This window comes from Brachycentrus maculatus, unplaced genomic scaffold (assembly GCF_059751285.1).
Source record: "Brachycentrus maculatus isolate JH-2025_06_01 unplaced genomic scaffold, ASM5975128v1 h1tg000293l, whole genome shotgun sequence".
Lineage (NCBI taxonomy): Eukaryota > Metazoa > Arthropoda > Insecta > Trichoptera > Brachycentridae > Brachycentrus > Brachycentrus maculatus.
The window spans coordinates 347,503-361,385 of NW_028281044.1; the positions used below are offsets into that span (position 1 = coordinate 347,503).

The 13,883-nt window shown below is 35.7% G+C and overlaps 1 protein-coding gene across 3 annotated transcripts in view; it reads right to left on the reverse strand.

The window, feature by feature from the left end:
• Positions 1 to 3,848: 3,848 nt before the first annotated feature.
• dop (microtubule-associated serine/threonine (MAST) protein kinase dop) overlaps positions 3,849 to 13,883 on the reverse strand; it is a 124,226-nt gene continuing 114,191 nt past the window's right edge. For all 3 annotated transcript variants that reach the window (XM_088267382.1, XM_088267384.1, XM_088267381.1), the window contains 2 exons: positions 13,682 to 13,837; positions 3,849 to 12,863 (listed from right to left, as the gene is read on the reverse strand). In XM_088267382.1, the coding sequence (XP_088123508.1) occupies positions 10,670 to 12,863; positions 13,682 to 13,837 (2,350 nt within the window). In that variant the 3' untranslated portion in view covers positions 3,849 to 10,669. The remainder of the gene's footprint in view (positions 12,864 to 13,681; positions 13,838 to 13,883) is intronic.

The window sequence follows — 13,883 nt, forward strand, 5'->3', positions numbered from 1 at the left end:
TTACAAAACATGTGTCCGACCCATCGTGACGTATGGGATCGATTGTAGAGCGGACACCGTTGGCACAAAAAACGCGCTTAGAGTGTCAGAAATTAAGACTCTAAGAAGCATATCAGGCAAGAGTCTTCGAGATAGAATAAGAAACGCTAAGATCAGGCAAATGTGCGATATCGAAGATGTCATTAGGTGGGGAAGGCAATGAAGGAGACAATGGTATGCGCTTGTGAGGAGAATGGAACCATCCAGACTCCCCCACATTGCACTGTACTACAACCCCATGATAGACGACTCCCGGGCAGACCACCAAAGAGATGGATCGATAGCTGGGAATCGACATCGCAGGAGGCTAGTCCCTCTTGAACACAGGCCACAAGGCCTACAACATTTTTTTCAAGTGTACATAAAACCACCAAAAGAACATTCCATCGTGCGTAGTTCATATCATATCCCATATATGGAAGTATCTCACTATCGTGACATTTTCTTCTATATACCAATATCCGTGTTGACAAGCAATCACGACCCGTGACAAAATTGTTCGATTTGAAGCATTTGGAAAAATGTTTGCTTGAAGCAACAAGATGAATCGTTATCAACGAAACAATTCTGACAAACAAAAGAAGACTTCTCACTAAAATTAATTTTATTTTGTTAACAACATTTTGAGTGTGTCCAAATTCTTGTTTACAAAATCTGGATTATCTCCAATTACAGGAGTTATTTTCATATTATTTTTTGACATCTCATCAAAGATGAAAAGAATATGGAAGTCTGGGCATTTACGGGGCTGACGACCGTCATAGGCTGGTTTAAGTGATCACTTTACACACGTGTAACATTCACCAATTCTACCCATTATTGACAACCACACTACTCAAATTATTGGAAGTTCTGTATATATGAACCGATTTAGAAACCTTGTTCTTGAATCACTAGAACTTCACTAGAGACATTATTTTGTTAATTTTTATTATTATTTTTTTATATTACCCAACTCTAATCTAATAAATATGTTTGATTTTCATTTTTGTTATATCTTCTTAAAAAAATAATAGATATACATATTTCTTGTTTGCTTTGAATAATAAAAGAAATTTTGTTTTACAGCCCGGTAGGAAATATCATTTCTAAAATTTGGCCCGGCTGCTGAAAAGGTTGGCCACCCATAGCCTACACCAAGAAGAAAAAAAATTCAATGAATAAATAAAACACAGTTTATGTATTAATTATAAATCAAACACAGATTTTTTGAGTCTACTAAGTTGTATTTTATTAACAAAAACACATAAAAATTGTACTGTGACAATTGTTTCACCTTGTTAGGGCATTATAGAACGAATGTCGTTTGATAATGCCCTAACAAGGCGAAACAATTGTCACAATATAATTTTTATGTGTTTCTGTTAATAAAATACAACTTAGTAGACTCAAAAAATCTGTGTTTGATTTATAATTAATACATAAATTAAAATGGAGTTCTACAAATTATACGCCGAATCAATAAATAAAACACAGTTTATTAAAGGAAAAATAATTTAATTAACAGTCATTGCACAGAGTTAAAATACGCAAGTATATCAAAAGAATACTTCGAACCGTAAACATAGGAACTTAACATAAACACGTTTTATAGTAAAAGTATTATTGTTACATCAGAGGACATTTTAAAACACTTAATCCATGAAAACTTAAAAAATACAAATTAAAAAATATTAATTTATTTAACAAATGATTCAAGGGTGATACATACATATTGCTTGAGAATTCAAGTAGTGGTTGGCATGCTTTGTTGATATATTGAATGTATGGGCTCGATAAATGATACTTGAAGTCAAAAACGGTATATACATATCAGTGGCGGTACCTAGAAGCCCAAAAGCCCGGCTTGCCTAACAACTCCAAATAAAAATGATTAAATTTAGACCAAATGATTAAAAAAACATAATTAATGCATGACTATTTTTAAATTATCGCGCTTACATGATTATTAAACACTATGCATGCCATTATATGGTGATGGTACTTATTGGTTATGGTTAATATCTGAGGAAAATATATTATTATAGTGAACATTTTCTTTATTTCAAGGTGATGGCTATAACTTACAAAAGTTACATGTTAGCATATTTTTACAATGATTACAATACATTGTTTATATTTATAATACTTTCTGGGTGCTTACTATACTGGGAATGATATGAGGTGAAGAAATTATAGGTACATCATGTATTCACGAATGTGAAAAATAATGGGCTTGCCTTACTGGTAAACCCTAGGCACGCCACTGATACATATATAACTTTTCCTACTTTTACTACATAACTCCCTTTTCACACGAAAAATTGAACAATAAGTAACAGTAATTTTGAATTGGCTACATCATTCGCAAGTACTTTGCGCAGAGATGTATGCAGAAGGTAAAATCACTTTTCATATTGTTTTTTTGACATCTCATCAAAGATGAAGAAGAAAATGGAAGTCTGGGCATTTACGGGGCCCGTAAATGCCCAGACTTCCATATTCTTCTTCATCTTTGATAAGATGTCAAAAAATAATAAGAAAAATAACTCCTATAATTGGAGATAATCCAGATTTGTGAACAAGTAATTGGACACACAAAATAAATCATTTTTATTACTTCTAGAGGTGTTTAAATTTGATATGAACAACAGAAAATGAAGAAGATTTAAACAAATATAGAATTAAAGTATACAAATGGAAATCTCAAGATATTAGCGAAACATTTCTATGATAAGTGAGATGCGTTCAGACATTTATATATTTTTAAAATATCCTATGTTATATACTAACATTAATTTTTGACACTAAATTTGATATTTTTATTTGTTGATTATATAATTGAATGCATGGTTTACGAGAGAATCCACGATGAAACAACATTTAAATATAAAAATTACTTTGTTTAAACCCACTAAAATTCTATGAATAAAACACAGATTTGATTAAAATTCATATATATATATATATATATATATATATATATATATATATATATATATATATTAATATATATATATATATATATATATATATATATATATATATATATATATATATATATATATATATATATATATATATATATATATATATATATATATATGTATATATATATGTATATATATATATATATATATCGCTCACTCCTTTCAAGAACGTCATAAATCAAAAAACTTGTTTTTTCAGTAGAACGTTTTTAAAGTTTAAAAATATAATACAATGTATTAAAAATAAATATCAAGCCACTTATTGAACTTTTTACTGTGCAACAGATCTTTTAAGTAAAACCTGATGGTTTTTCCTCCATTTGAAAAATATTTAGTATATTTAAAAAAAAAATTAAACAATACCTTTTCTTCAAAATGCAAAAACAACACTTTCTGCCCTGTAGCGGGTAAATATTAAGTTAAAAATATGCCGCTTTTGCTGGGATGTAGTACATTTTCTGGGCATTCTAACAACATGCACAACTGAAAATTGACGATTTTTGATTTATGACGTTCTTGAAAGGAGTGAGCGATATGTATAAATAAATATAAATAAATAAATACATACACGATAATATGCTTCAATTCCATTATATACATAAAAAATACATGGCTAAGTGAGCTTAAGTAAAATAAAATAAATTTACAGTAATTTCATCTACTAATTCGGCATTACTAGTGGTGATTTATAAATGTTTAAAAATGATATTTTCAAACAATTAATGATACACGTGTTTCATTCGATGCGAAACACGCGCGAATTATACACGCGTGTTCGATCAAATTGAAACACGCGTAAACAATGAACGTGTTTCGAATTTATGTGGAATTTATTTTGAAAAAAAAAATCGATGTAAAATTATTTAAATTATTTTATTTCGAAAAAATTAGTTTATTTTTATTTTTAAATAATGAGATCATTGAAATACAATGCGAGTATACTAAATTTACAATTATTTAAAGACATTTTCATTGCATTCAGAACTATCGCCGGTATGATTCAATCTATTTATCAATCCCTCTCTAAACTCACTGCTACATTCAAACACCGTCTATATTGCTATTTTTCCACTAAACATTCAGAAAAATATTGCAACAGGAGAAAGTTAACAAAAACACATTTTATTGACGGGAAAATCTAACATAAAAATATCCAGTCATTACATAAAAATTTTATTCCGGACTCTTATTTCACAAAAAAGAGAAATAATTCTAAAGAATCTCACCCGAGTTGATATATCGTTTATTCATACATAAAATTACAGCATAATTTTTACGTACGGTCTTTGAGGAGAATCCATACAACAAAAAATGCATACAAACTTTCCACAACTTATAAAAAATAGCCAAAATTTCATTAAGTATTACATTATAGAAAAATTAAAATAACGCCAGAAACCAACCAAAATATACAATTCGATAAATCACAGACTATGACATTCCTTTAACAAACTACCCTACCCTTCGCTACCTTCGAGGGTGTGCAGATAACAATTACAAAATACTCTATTTGACACAACACATACATACATACATTTCCAGCATCTCAACTCGTATCATCTCATATATTCCATATAGAGATTTTATTTTAAACAAGTAATTTTCTACTTTTATATTTTTTTTAGAAAAATGTAAGTAATATTAGTATACAACCACTCACCGAAATTTTTATGTCTACCAGTTTCGAGACGTACCCGTCTCTTCGTCAGGACAATCACTACCACAGCATGCAAACAATACCACCCTTCACCACCATAGGACCATTTACACACTTAAAACTACACAAAATGTTTATAATAATATAATAATAATAAAACCCTTATCCGCACCCCAATGGTGCATAGGGCACTGCGTCATATAAACGCAGTGTTATCTTGATCGTTTACACATGAAGGAAAGGTGATCAGCCCTCCGCTTCAGGTACCAGTCCAGGGTAATATTGAATAAATATTACAGTGAAAAAATCACTCATATTTATTCTACCCCCCTGGGAATCGAACCCGGATCCTCCAGAACGGTAGCCGAGCGTGCTGACCATTACACCACGGAGGCGGACGAAAATTCAATTGAGAATAAAAATGTTTGACACATGCGATTTTGGACAATTTTTTTTGTCAGTTTGATCAGTTTGTTCTGCACCCTCTAGTGCATGTTGGTCTTCGGGTCGACAAAAATCGTATGTGTTGAACGTTTTATGTAGTTTTAAGTGTGTAAATAGTGCTATGGTAGTGACGGGTAGTACTGTTTGCATGCTGTGTTAGTGTTGTCCTGACGAAGAGACGGGTAAGCATATAAATCTCGGTGAGTGTTATATACTAATATTACTCACATTTTTGTAAAAAAATATAAAAGAAAAAATGACTAACCACAAACTTTAAATATGAATAATATTGAGAATACAAGTAATTTTCTATTCACATACTCGTATATTCCTTCCATCACACTCTCCGTTCTATGATCTGTTCTGCGCTTCATACGACATTAAAGGGACAGTGCACCGAGAAATTAATTAGCAAGGAATAAATATAAATTTTTAAATTTTATATCCCTAACTTAAAAGCAAATTATAATTAAAGTACATATTACAATTTGAATTGAAATAATTGAGCAAAAATCTTCATGCGCAAATTATTTTTAACCATTAAAATTTGAATGATTTAAGTATGAATTTTCTTACAAAAACGTGAACTATCATTCTTCTTCTTCTAACCCTTATTCCCACCCAATGGTGCGTAGGGCACTGCACATTCATCTAAAAAAAAATACTACATAGACTTTTTAGAAATGTATTAAAAATTCATAAACTTGTCTTGGAAAATCATTAAGGAATTATTATATTATTTTTTGACATCTCATCAAAGATGAAGAAGAATATGGAAGTCTGGGCATTTACGGGGCTTACGACCGTCATAGGCTGGTTTAAGTGATCACTTTACACACGTGTAACATTCACCAATTCTACCCATTATTGACAACCACACTACTCAAATTCCTGGAAGTTCTGTATATATGAACCAATTTAGAAACCTTGTTCATGAATCACTAGAACTTCACTAGAGACATCTATTGGTGAGATGTAAATGCCCAGACTTCCATATTCTTCTTCATCTTTGATGAGATGTCAAAAAATAATATGAAAATAACTCCTGTAATTGGAGATAATCCAGATTTTGTGAACAAGTATTTGGACACACTCAAAATGTTGTAAAGGAATTATTATGCTACTATTTTTTTTTAGCCCTTATCCGCACAAATGGTGCTTAGGGTACTTAACGAATGCCTTCAATATTAATGTTTCACACTCTCAATGTCATCTTGTCTCTCATGCGTCGTTATACAGTACATTGCCTTTTAAATACAATATTATACACGATAAGTCATGTTTTAAGATTATTTTATATTTTATGTTCGGTACGGTTAAAACATTGCTCCTATTTTGTGACAAGATTCAAGCGATTTTGCCAGTAAAATCATTTTGGTTGTTTTCAATTAGTTATGAATTATGAATATTAAAACAATCAAGAAAAACTGAACGATTTCATAGAACGTTTAAGAGTTTCAATCAATTTAAATTAATTTTAATTTTTTTTATACACAGTTGCTTATCTCTAAAACATGGAATATTTCTTAAATTATGGCAGTGATGATGAAAATTTCATTTACCGACAAGAATAAAGCATTTTCCATTGACAAAAGGAAAAGAAACCTTACAATATATATTTGAATAGCCCACATATCGCTCACTCCTTTCAAGAACGTCGTAAATCAAAAAACTTGATATTTCAGGAGAACTTTTTTAAAGTTTAAAAATATAATACAATGCATTAAAAATAAATACTAAGCCACTTATTGAACTTTTTACTGTGCAACAGATCTTTTTAGGTAAAATCTAAAGGTTTTTTCTCCATTTGAAAAAACATTTTGTATTTTAAAAAAAAAATTTAATAATACGGCTCACAAACTCACAACACAGTAAAGGACAATTTTTTTTTAGTACGTTTTTTTTGCATTTTTGGACTAAGTAGATTCTACTTAGTCCAAAAATGCAAAAAAAACCTAGTACAAAAAAATGTCCCTTACTGTGTTTTAAGTTTGGACAGCCGAATACCTTTTCTTGGAAATGCAAAAACAACACCTTCTGCCCTGTAGCGGGTAAATATTAAGTTAAAAATATGCCGCTTTTGCTGGGATATAGTACATTTTCTGGGCATTCCGAAAACACGCACAACTGAAAATTGACAATTTTTGATATATGACGTTGTTGAAAGGAGTGAGCGATATGTGTCATTCAATGACAGGAGTCCTTTGTGACCCAAAAATGCCAGCCAAGTGAAAGGGAAAAGTCTACCAAACAATTGTCAGACAGGTACTCCTCTATGGCTCCGAATGCTGGATATATAACACCTAGTCTAGGCAACTAGAAACTGCTGAAATGCGAATGCTTGGATGGTCAGCTGGAGTGTCCCTTAGAGACAAAATAAAGACTTTACGCATTGTAGAAGTCTGGGTGTAACAGGTGTCAATTGTAAGGTAGAGGAAAGCCGATTAAGATCGTTATGGGCAAATAGGATGCAGAGAACCCGAACATATTGTAAACCAGGTGATCGAAATAGATCTTCGAATTTCATCTAGAGGAAGAATAAAGAATTCATGGATGCTGTAGATAATAACATGATACAAAGGCATGGCCTAGGTAATGTTGCCCATGACAGAAAGACCTACGACCTGAGGACGAGGAGAGCTGATCTCAACAGTCTATAAGGACGATAAGTTAGGATGGAGCCATGAAGAAGTGCCTTCAAGACGTGGTGTTGGCGATGCTTGCTCCGAGTTCCCTGGATGGCAAGAAGGACAAACATTTCCATTTTGAAGAGCTATATATGGATGGCAGACTTTTCTTCGTCTGTTTAATAAGAATCCTTCAGTTCTTTGGAAATATCACCAGAAAAAATGATGACAGCGTTGAAAATTTAATGCTCATGGGATGCGTCGAATGCGTTGACTAAGTGCCAAAAGCAAAAAACGTATGCAAAAATAAACTAATCAGTTATTTTTAGCTAGAGTGATACAGTAATACCTTGCTTAATGCCACTCCTATTCACACCGTTTCGCTATAACGCTGTTTTAACACACTTCGGACGGGAAATGTATTTCTACCAATCGATTGATGCTTAAGGACGGGAAGGGTATTTTTACCTTCTGCGCCGGCCTCATTTCAAAGGCAGCAAAGAAGAAATTATCCAACGTTTTTATATGAATATTATAAACCAATCTCTTTGTTAAGATCTTAGCCATATGTGCAATTATCAAATCCTGTCGCCAGCGGTCCACAGGTGTAAAAAATACCTGTCTGAAAATGTGTTAATAGGGCGGTTCAGTGATTCACTGAGGAACAGAAAATGTGATCATTTACTCGGGGTTTCCTAATATTTATTCGTATCGCATCGCATCGGTCGCGTGTATGGCGTATCGACTCCCAATCGTACTGCAATACTGTTTTATAGTTTAAAACGCATGACTTTTTGTATATAAATTCGCAATAATTGAACACTACGTACAAAAATGGCAGACATTTGTGCAAGAAAGTGTATCATTTTGCTGTACCATTGTCATTAATATATGTGGAAAATAGACTTCCCTAAGCACTGATTCGTTTAGGACGCCATTTAGCTGGCATGGATTAATCACGCTATTAAGCAGGGTATTACAGTAAATCGTGCTTTTAAGAGGGGTATTACTGTATATAACGCTTTAAAGCGGGGTAGTACTGTATATCACGCCTTTAGGCGGGGTTTTACTGTATATCACGCTTTTAAGCGGGGTACGACTGTATATCACGCTATTAAGCAGGGTAATACTGTATATCCCGCTGTTAAGCGGTGTACTACTGTATATCACGCTATGAAGCAGGGTATTACTGTATATCCCGCTATTAAGCTTGGTATTACTGTATATCATTGTATGCAGATGCCGAAATAAGCGCTCTGGCAGGTAGGTAGAATAAGCAAGATTTTTTTGATACATCAACATAGATGAATAAAAATATGGAAGTCTGGGCGTTTACAGGGATCACGACCCGTCCCAGGCTGGTATAAGTCTAACGCTTTTACACTGTGTAACATTCACCCTTCTACCCGTGATTGACAACCACACTGGACAAATTTAGGAAGTAATATTTGTGCTTCCATTGAAAATATATTCCATGAGCTAGTTCTTCGGCGACATCTATGATTGAAATTAGTAATAAAAAAAACAATACATAATTTTAATAAAAAAAAAAAATTGTGATATTTTAAGGCGTCTCCTAGTTTAAATAATTCGAACTTTAAATAATTCGAAAAGAATCTTACAAACATTTAATGAAGTTTTTTTGTTGATAAAAAACTAACTAATTTTAACCATAGATGTCGCTGAACAAGTAGAACATCTTTTCAATTGAAGCATAAATACAACTTTTTGAGTACTGGTTGTCAACCACGAGTAGAATGGCTAACATAACAAATGTAAAAAGTGATCACTCAAACCAGCCTATGACCGGTCATAAGCTGTGCAAATGCCCAGACATAAATATTCTTCATCCATGTTGAGATATCAATAAAAAATCTTGATATAAATAACTCTCAAATGAGGCGATTTCCAGAATTAGCGAAAAAAATAAGGTTTTAAAAATGCATTTTTTTTTGTTTACAACATTAAAAACGCTACAAAAATATAGATTTTAAAGTACCAATACAATAATTGAAAATAAATAAATAAGGTATATTATTATATATTATGTGACATTTATTTAAACATATATTTAATTTTTAAAAGGTGCATTTGTAAGCAACGGTGAATACACAGGTAAGAAATAATATTTTACATTTTAAGTCCAGGCCATTTGCTTTATGTTCTGGAGTAAATACCGAGCGCCTTCTATTTCAAATAATTAAGTACTAGCCAAAGTGCTTTTTTATCCGTTCCTTTCATGCGAAGAGTAAAAGCGATCGTGCGATGGCAACACCAACAGAAATGTCAAATCAAACTCGAAAAGAGAATGGAATTTTAAATTCAAAATATTCAAAAAAAGTAATGGAAGATTATGTTGTTAATTTAGTATGGATTGGGAAGAAATTCCACAGACAGGTACTGATGCAATATCGAAATTTAAAATTCTAATGTCTATTTCTGTATACAGTTGGCCAATTACGAGACGACGAATCCAGAGTTTAGATCTGTAAGGAAGTACTACGTTAAATGACGAATCTACAAATCGGATCCGCCGGAAAAGGAAGTACGCCGTTGAATCTATAATTTAGATCTGTCGAAATAGGAAGTACGACGTGTAGTGACGAATCTACAACATGGATCAGTCGAAAAATGAAGTGCAACACTGAATCTATAATTTAGATCCGTCGAAACAGGGAGTACGACATGAAATGACGAATCTACAGCTTGGATTTGTTGAAAAATGAAGTACGACACAGAATCTACAATTGAGATTCGTCAAAACAGGAAGTACGACATGAAAAGACGAACTACAGCTTGGATCCGTCGAAAAATGAAGTACATCACTAAATCTACAATTCGAATCCGTCAAAAAAGGAATTACAACATCACACGGGCAGAATACTTTATAGAAGTTGCTTCGGGACTATTTACTTCCAGAAGAAAAGCAATCCTCATTTTTTCTTCTTCACCATCTTCTCGGCGTACATGAGCACGCTGTTACCCTGTTGGCCTTCCGGCGCGCTGGAACTGGAACTCCCGGGGGCTTCCGGCTTCGGAAGTCCTAGCTTCGAAGACTCCGGAGCCGCGCTGACCCCGGTTTTCGACGCACTCGCACCCGGATTCGAAACAGCGACTGTCTGTCTTTCGTCCGCGGTTTTGACGGACTTCGAACCCGCGTCACTCGATTTGGAATCCTTGGATCTATCGCCGCCCGGATTTTGAGCTTTCGGCTGAACCGCGTCCACTTTGGACACATTTTCACTGCTTTTACTCGATACTTTGACGCTATCCGCTTTTTTGACATTCGCTGCGGGCGGAATGCAACTAGACTTGCTCATCACATCACTGAATTGTTTCTTGCCGACACTTTCATCTTTGAGATTCTTATCTGCATTTAAAGCGAACTCCTTTTGTCCTTTCTGAGTTTCAACTTTCTTTGTGCACTCTTCTACGTTAATGACTTTAACGTGTGCATCAGGAACACTGTTGATCTCTTCTGCTTCTTTCCCAATCGTCGCCTGCTTTTGAATACCTGTGACTTTTTGATTTGCCGCAACTGCTGGCTTTGCGCAACTCGGGTCAGTTTTAATGACGGCTGCGTAAGTTTTCGGAGGACTCTGTTCAGTTTTTGCATCAAGCTTCGATCCTTGTACGTCTTTTATGGTGAAATTACCCATTTCATTTGCGTTTTTGCTGGATCCTGTATCGTCCTTGGGCGTGACTTTTTTCTTAGAGTCGCTTTGCTGAGCCTCCGTCTTGCCTTTGAAGAACTTCTGTTGACTCTCGCTGTATCCTTTGGGGGATTTGCAATACTGATTGCTCTCTTGGACCGACTTGAGGTTCAAGCTTTCCAACTTGGAAGTGATCTGTTCTACCAGAGACGGAGACCGAGGTAATTCGTGCTTTTTACTCGGTTCCGGAGTTTTTTGGAATGTTTGTTGGTCCTTTTTGGATGGACCACCTTCTAGGCTATCTTTCAAAGAATTCTCAGATAAATTTAGCGGTTTGATGTCTCTGTTAGAGAACCTTTTGGATTCATCCGGTTTAGAACCACTCGGTTGTCTGTCCACACTCGCACCCGTCTGTTGTCTGTCCAGACTCGCACCAGTCTGCTGTCTGTCCAGACTCGCACTAATCTGTTTTCTATCTACACTTCCGTCGGTCTGTTGTCTGTCCACATTCCCACCAGTCTGTAGTCTGTCCACACTTGCGCCGGTCTGCTGACTGTCCGCATTCCTGCTAGTCTGTTGGCTGTCCACACTCCTACTTTGACTGGTCGGTTTTGGGAAATTTTTCGGATCGTTAGACTTGAAAATTCCCGAACTATTTGCTTGCAAGTTTTTAAGGATTACTCTTTCAACAAAAGAGTCATCATTCATGCCGATGGAGCTGTCTGATATATCGAGAATGCTGGAGAGGTCTGAAGTGGCCGTGGTGTTGAAATCACTGGATAGATCTATGACGGTCTCCGAAGTTTGAGTGGTGTTCAGCGAAGAGTTGAGGGAATCGAACGTGTCATCCAAGCACGTGAACTGGGGGACGTTTTTTTCGTTTTTTTGATCTCGTAAGATGTGAACGCCTTTCGGATCAAGGATCAACAGTTGTTTCTCCGCTTCGACGATCTTTTGTTCGATGGATCTCTCATCTCCCAGGCTGGTGACCGCCGTGTTAGTCGGCGAATCCTTTTCCTCTGCAATTCTCGGCAGTAATTCTCCAGGAGCTGCCAAACTTAAGGAAAGCCTCGCTTGCCCGTTGTCCATGAACTGTCCCAAAACGTCGGAATTGGAATGGCCGGATGAGGATCCATCATCCGAGTTGCCGTTGTTGGCTTGGTTGTCGGAGTTTTGCCTTTGCGAAGGTTTTTGCTGCGGGATCACGACGGCGAAACTGGAATTAGAAGAAGGTCCCAGGGTGTGTTGCACTGAGCCGCCGAAGTGGTGTTTGATGCTGTTGCCGTTGCCGTTATCCGAAGGTTCGGAGACCCTATCCGCCGGGCCTGCGGTCTGAGGAGCGGCGGAAGCCAGCGGCCTCCACAGAGCTGATCCTCCTTTGCCCCGGGAGTGAGCCGAGTTGGCCGTGGCGGCCTGGGCACAGCACAAGGGAGAAATGAGAGCGCATTTGCTCTCGGCGGATCGCGGATGAAGCCTGGGAAACAAAACCAAATACAAACATTAACAAAAATAATGACAACCGACAAATTGCGAGATGATCGATAATGAAAAATGCGGCACTATGCGAACAGATAAAACTACATGTACGTCTAAACACGACATATATAATATTGATTACAACACTTTTTACACAATCATTCCAGCCTAAATATTACAATATCAAACATTTAAACTAATAACAATGCTGAATTCAAAATGCATCAATGGTTTACTATCAACAATAACAATCATTCGCAATACTTTTATTCTGTAAAGAAAAAAATATTTAGTTAGTCCATTGCATAGTTTCGATGAATTATATTTTTTTTCCATGAAACTCGGGAATCGAACCTGGGATATTTTACGTGCTTCCATTGGGTAATGGGAATATAAAGACACAAATATATTTTATTTTATTTATTGTAACTGCAGACAGTCGGTACAATTCCATTTAAAATTTTTGGGTAATATATCCAAAATTAAACGAGGTTATTGGATTGAATTCTACTTTTATTTACATATATATATGATACAATGTGACGCGTTTCGTCTTAAGACATTATCAAACACTCAAGTACCAGTCCAGGGTAATATTGAATAAATTAATAAATATTAGAGTGAAAATATCACTTATATTTATTTGTCCCCCCTAGGAATCGAACCGGGGACCTCCAGAACGGTAGCCGGGCGTGCTGACCATTATAAACACATGGGGGCATATATAAACACATTAGCCTCAAGATGGTTGCGCATTAGAACCAATGGGTGGGTGTTCCCATCCTCTTTGTTCGCATGAAGGTAGATTGTCCTCACCTGTCGGGGCTGAGGGCCCTCCGCAGCAGCGGCGAGGCGGGCTCGCGCGGCCAGGCGCGGGCGGGGGCGCGCGCGTGCTCGCGGCCCCGGCCCCCCGCGCCCCCCGCCAGCGCAGGCGCCCCGTGCGCGCACGCCACAGCCAGCGGCGACGGGGACCTGGAAATGTACTCTTGATTCGCAAACGTGTCTCTTGGCTCTGCTG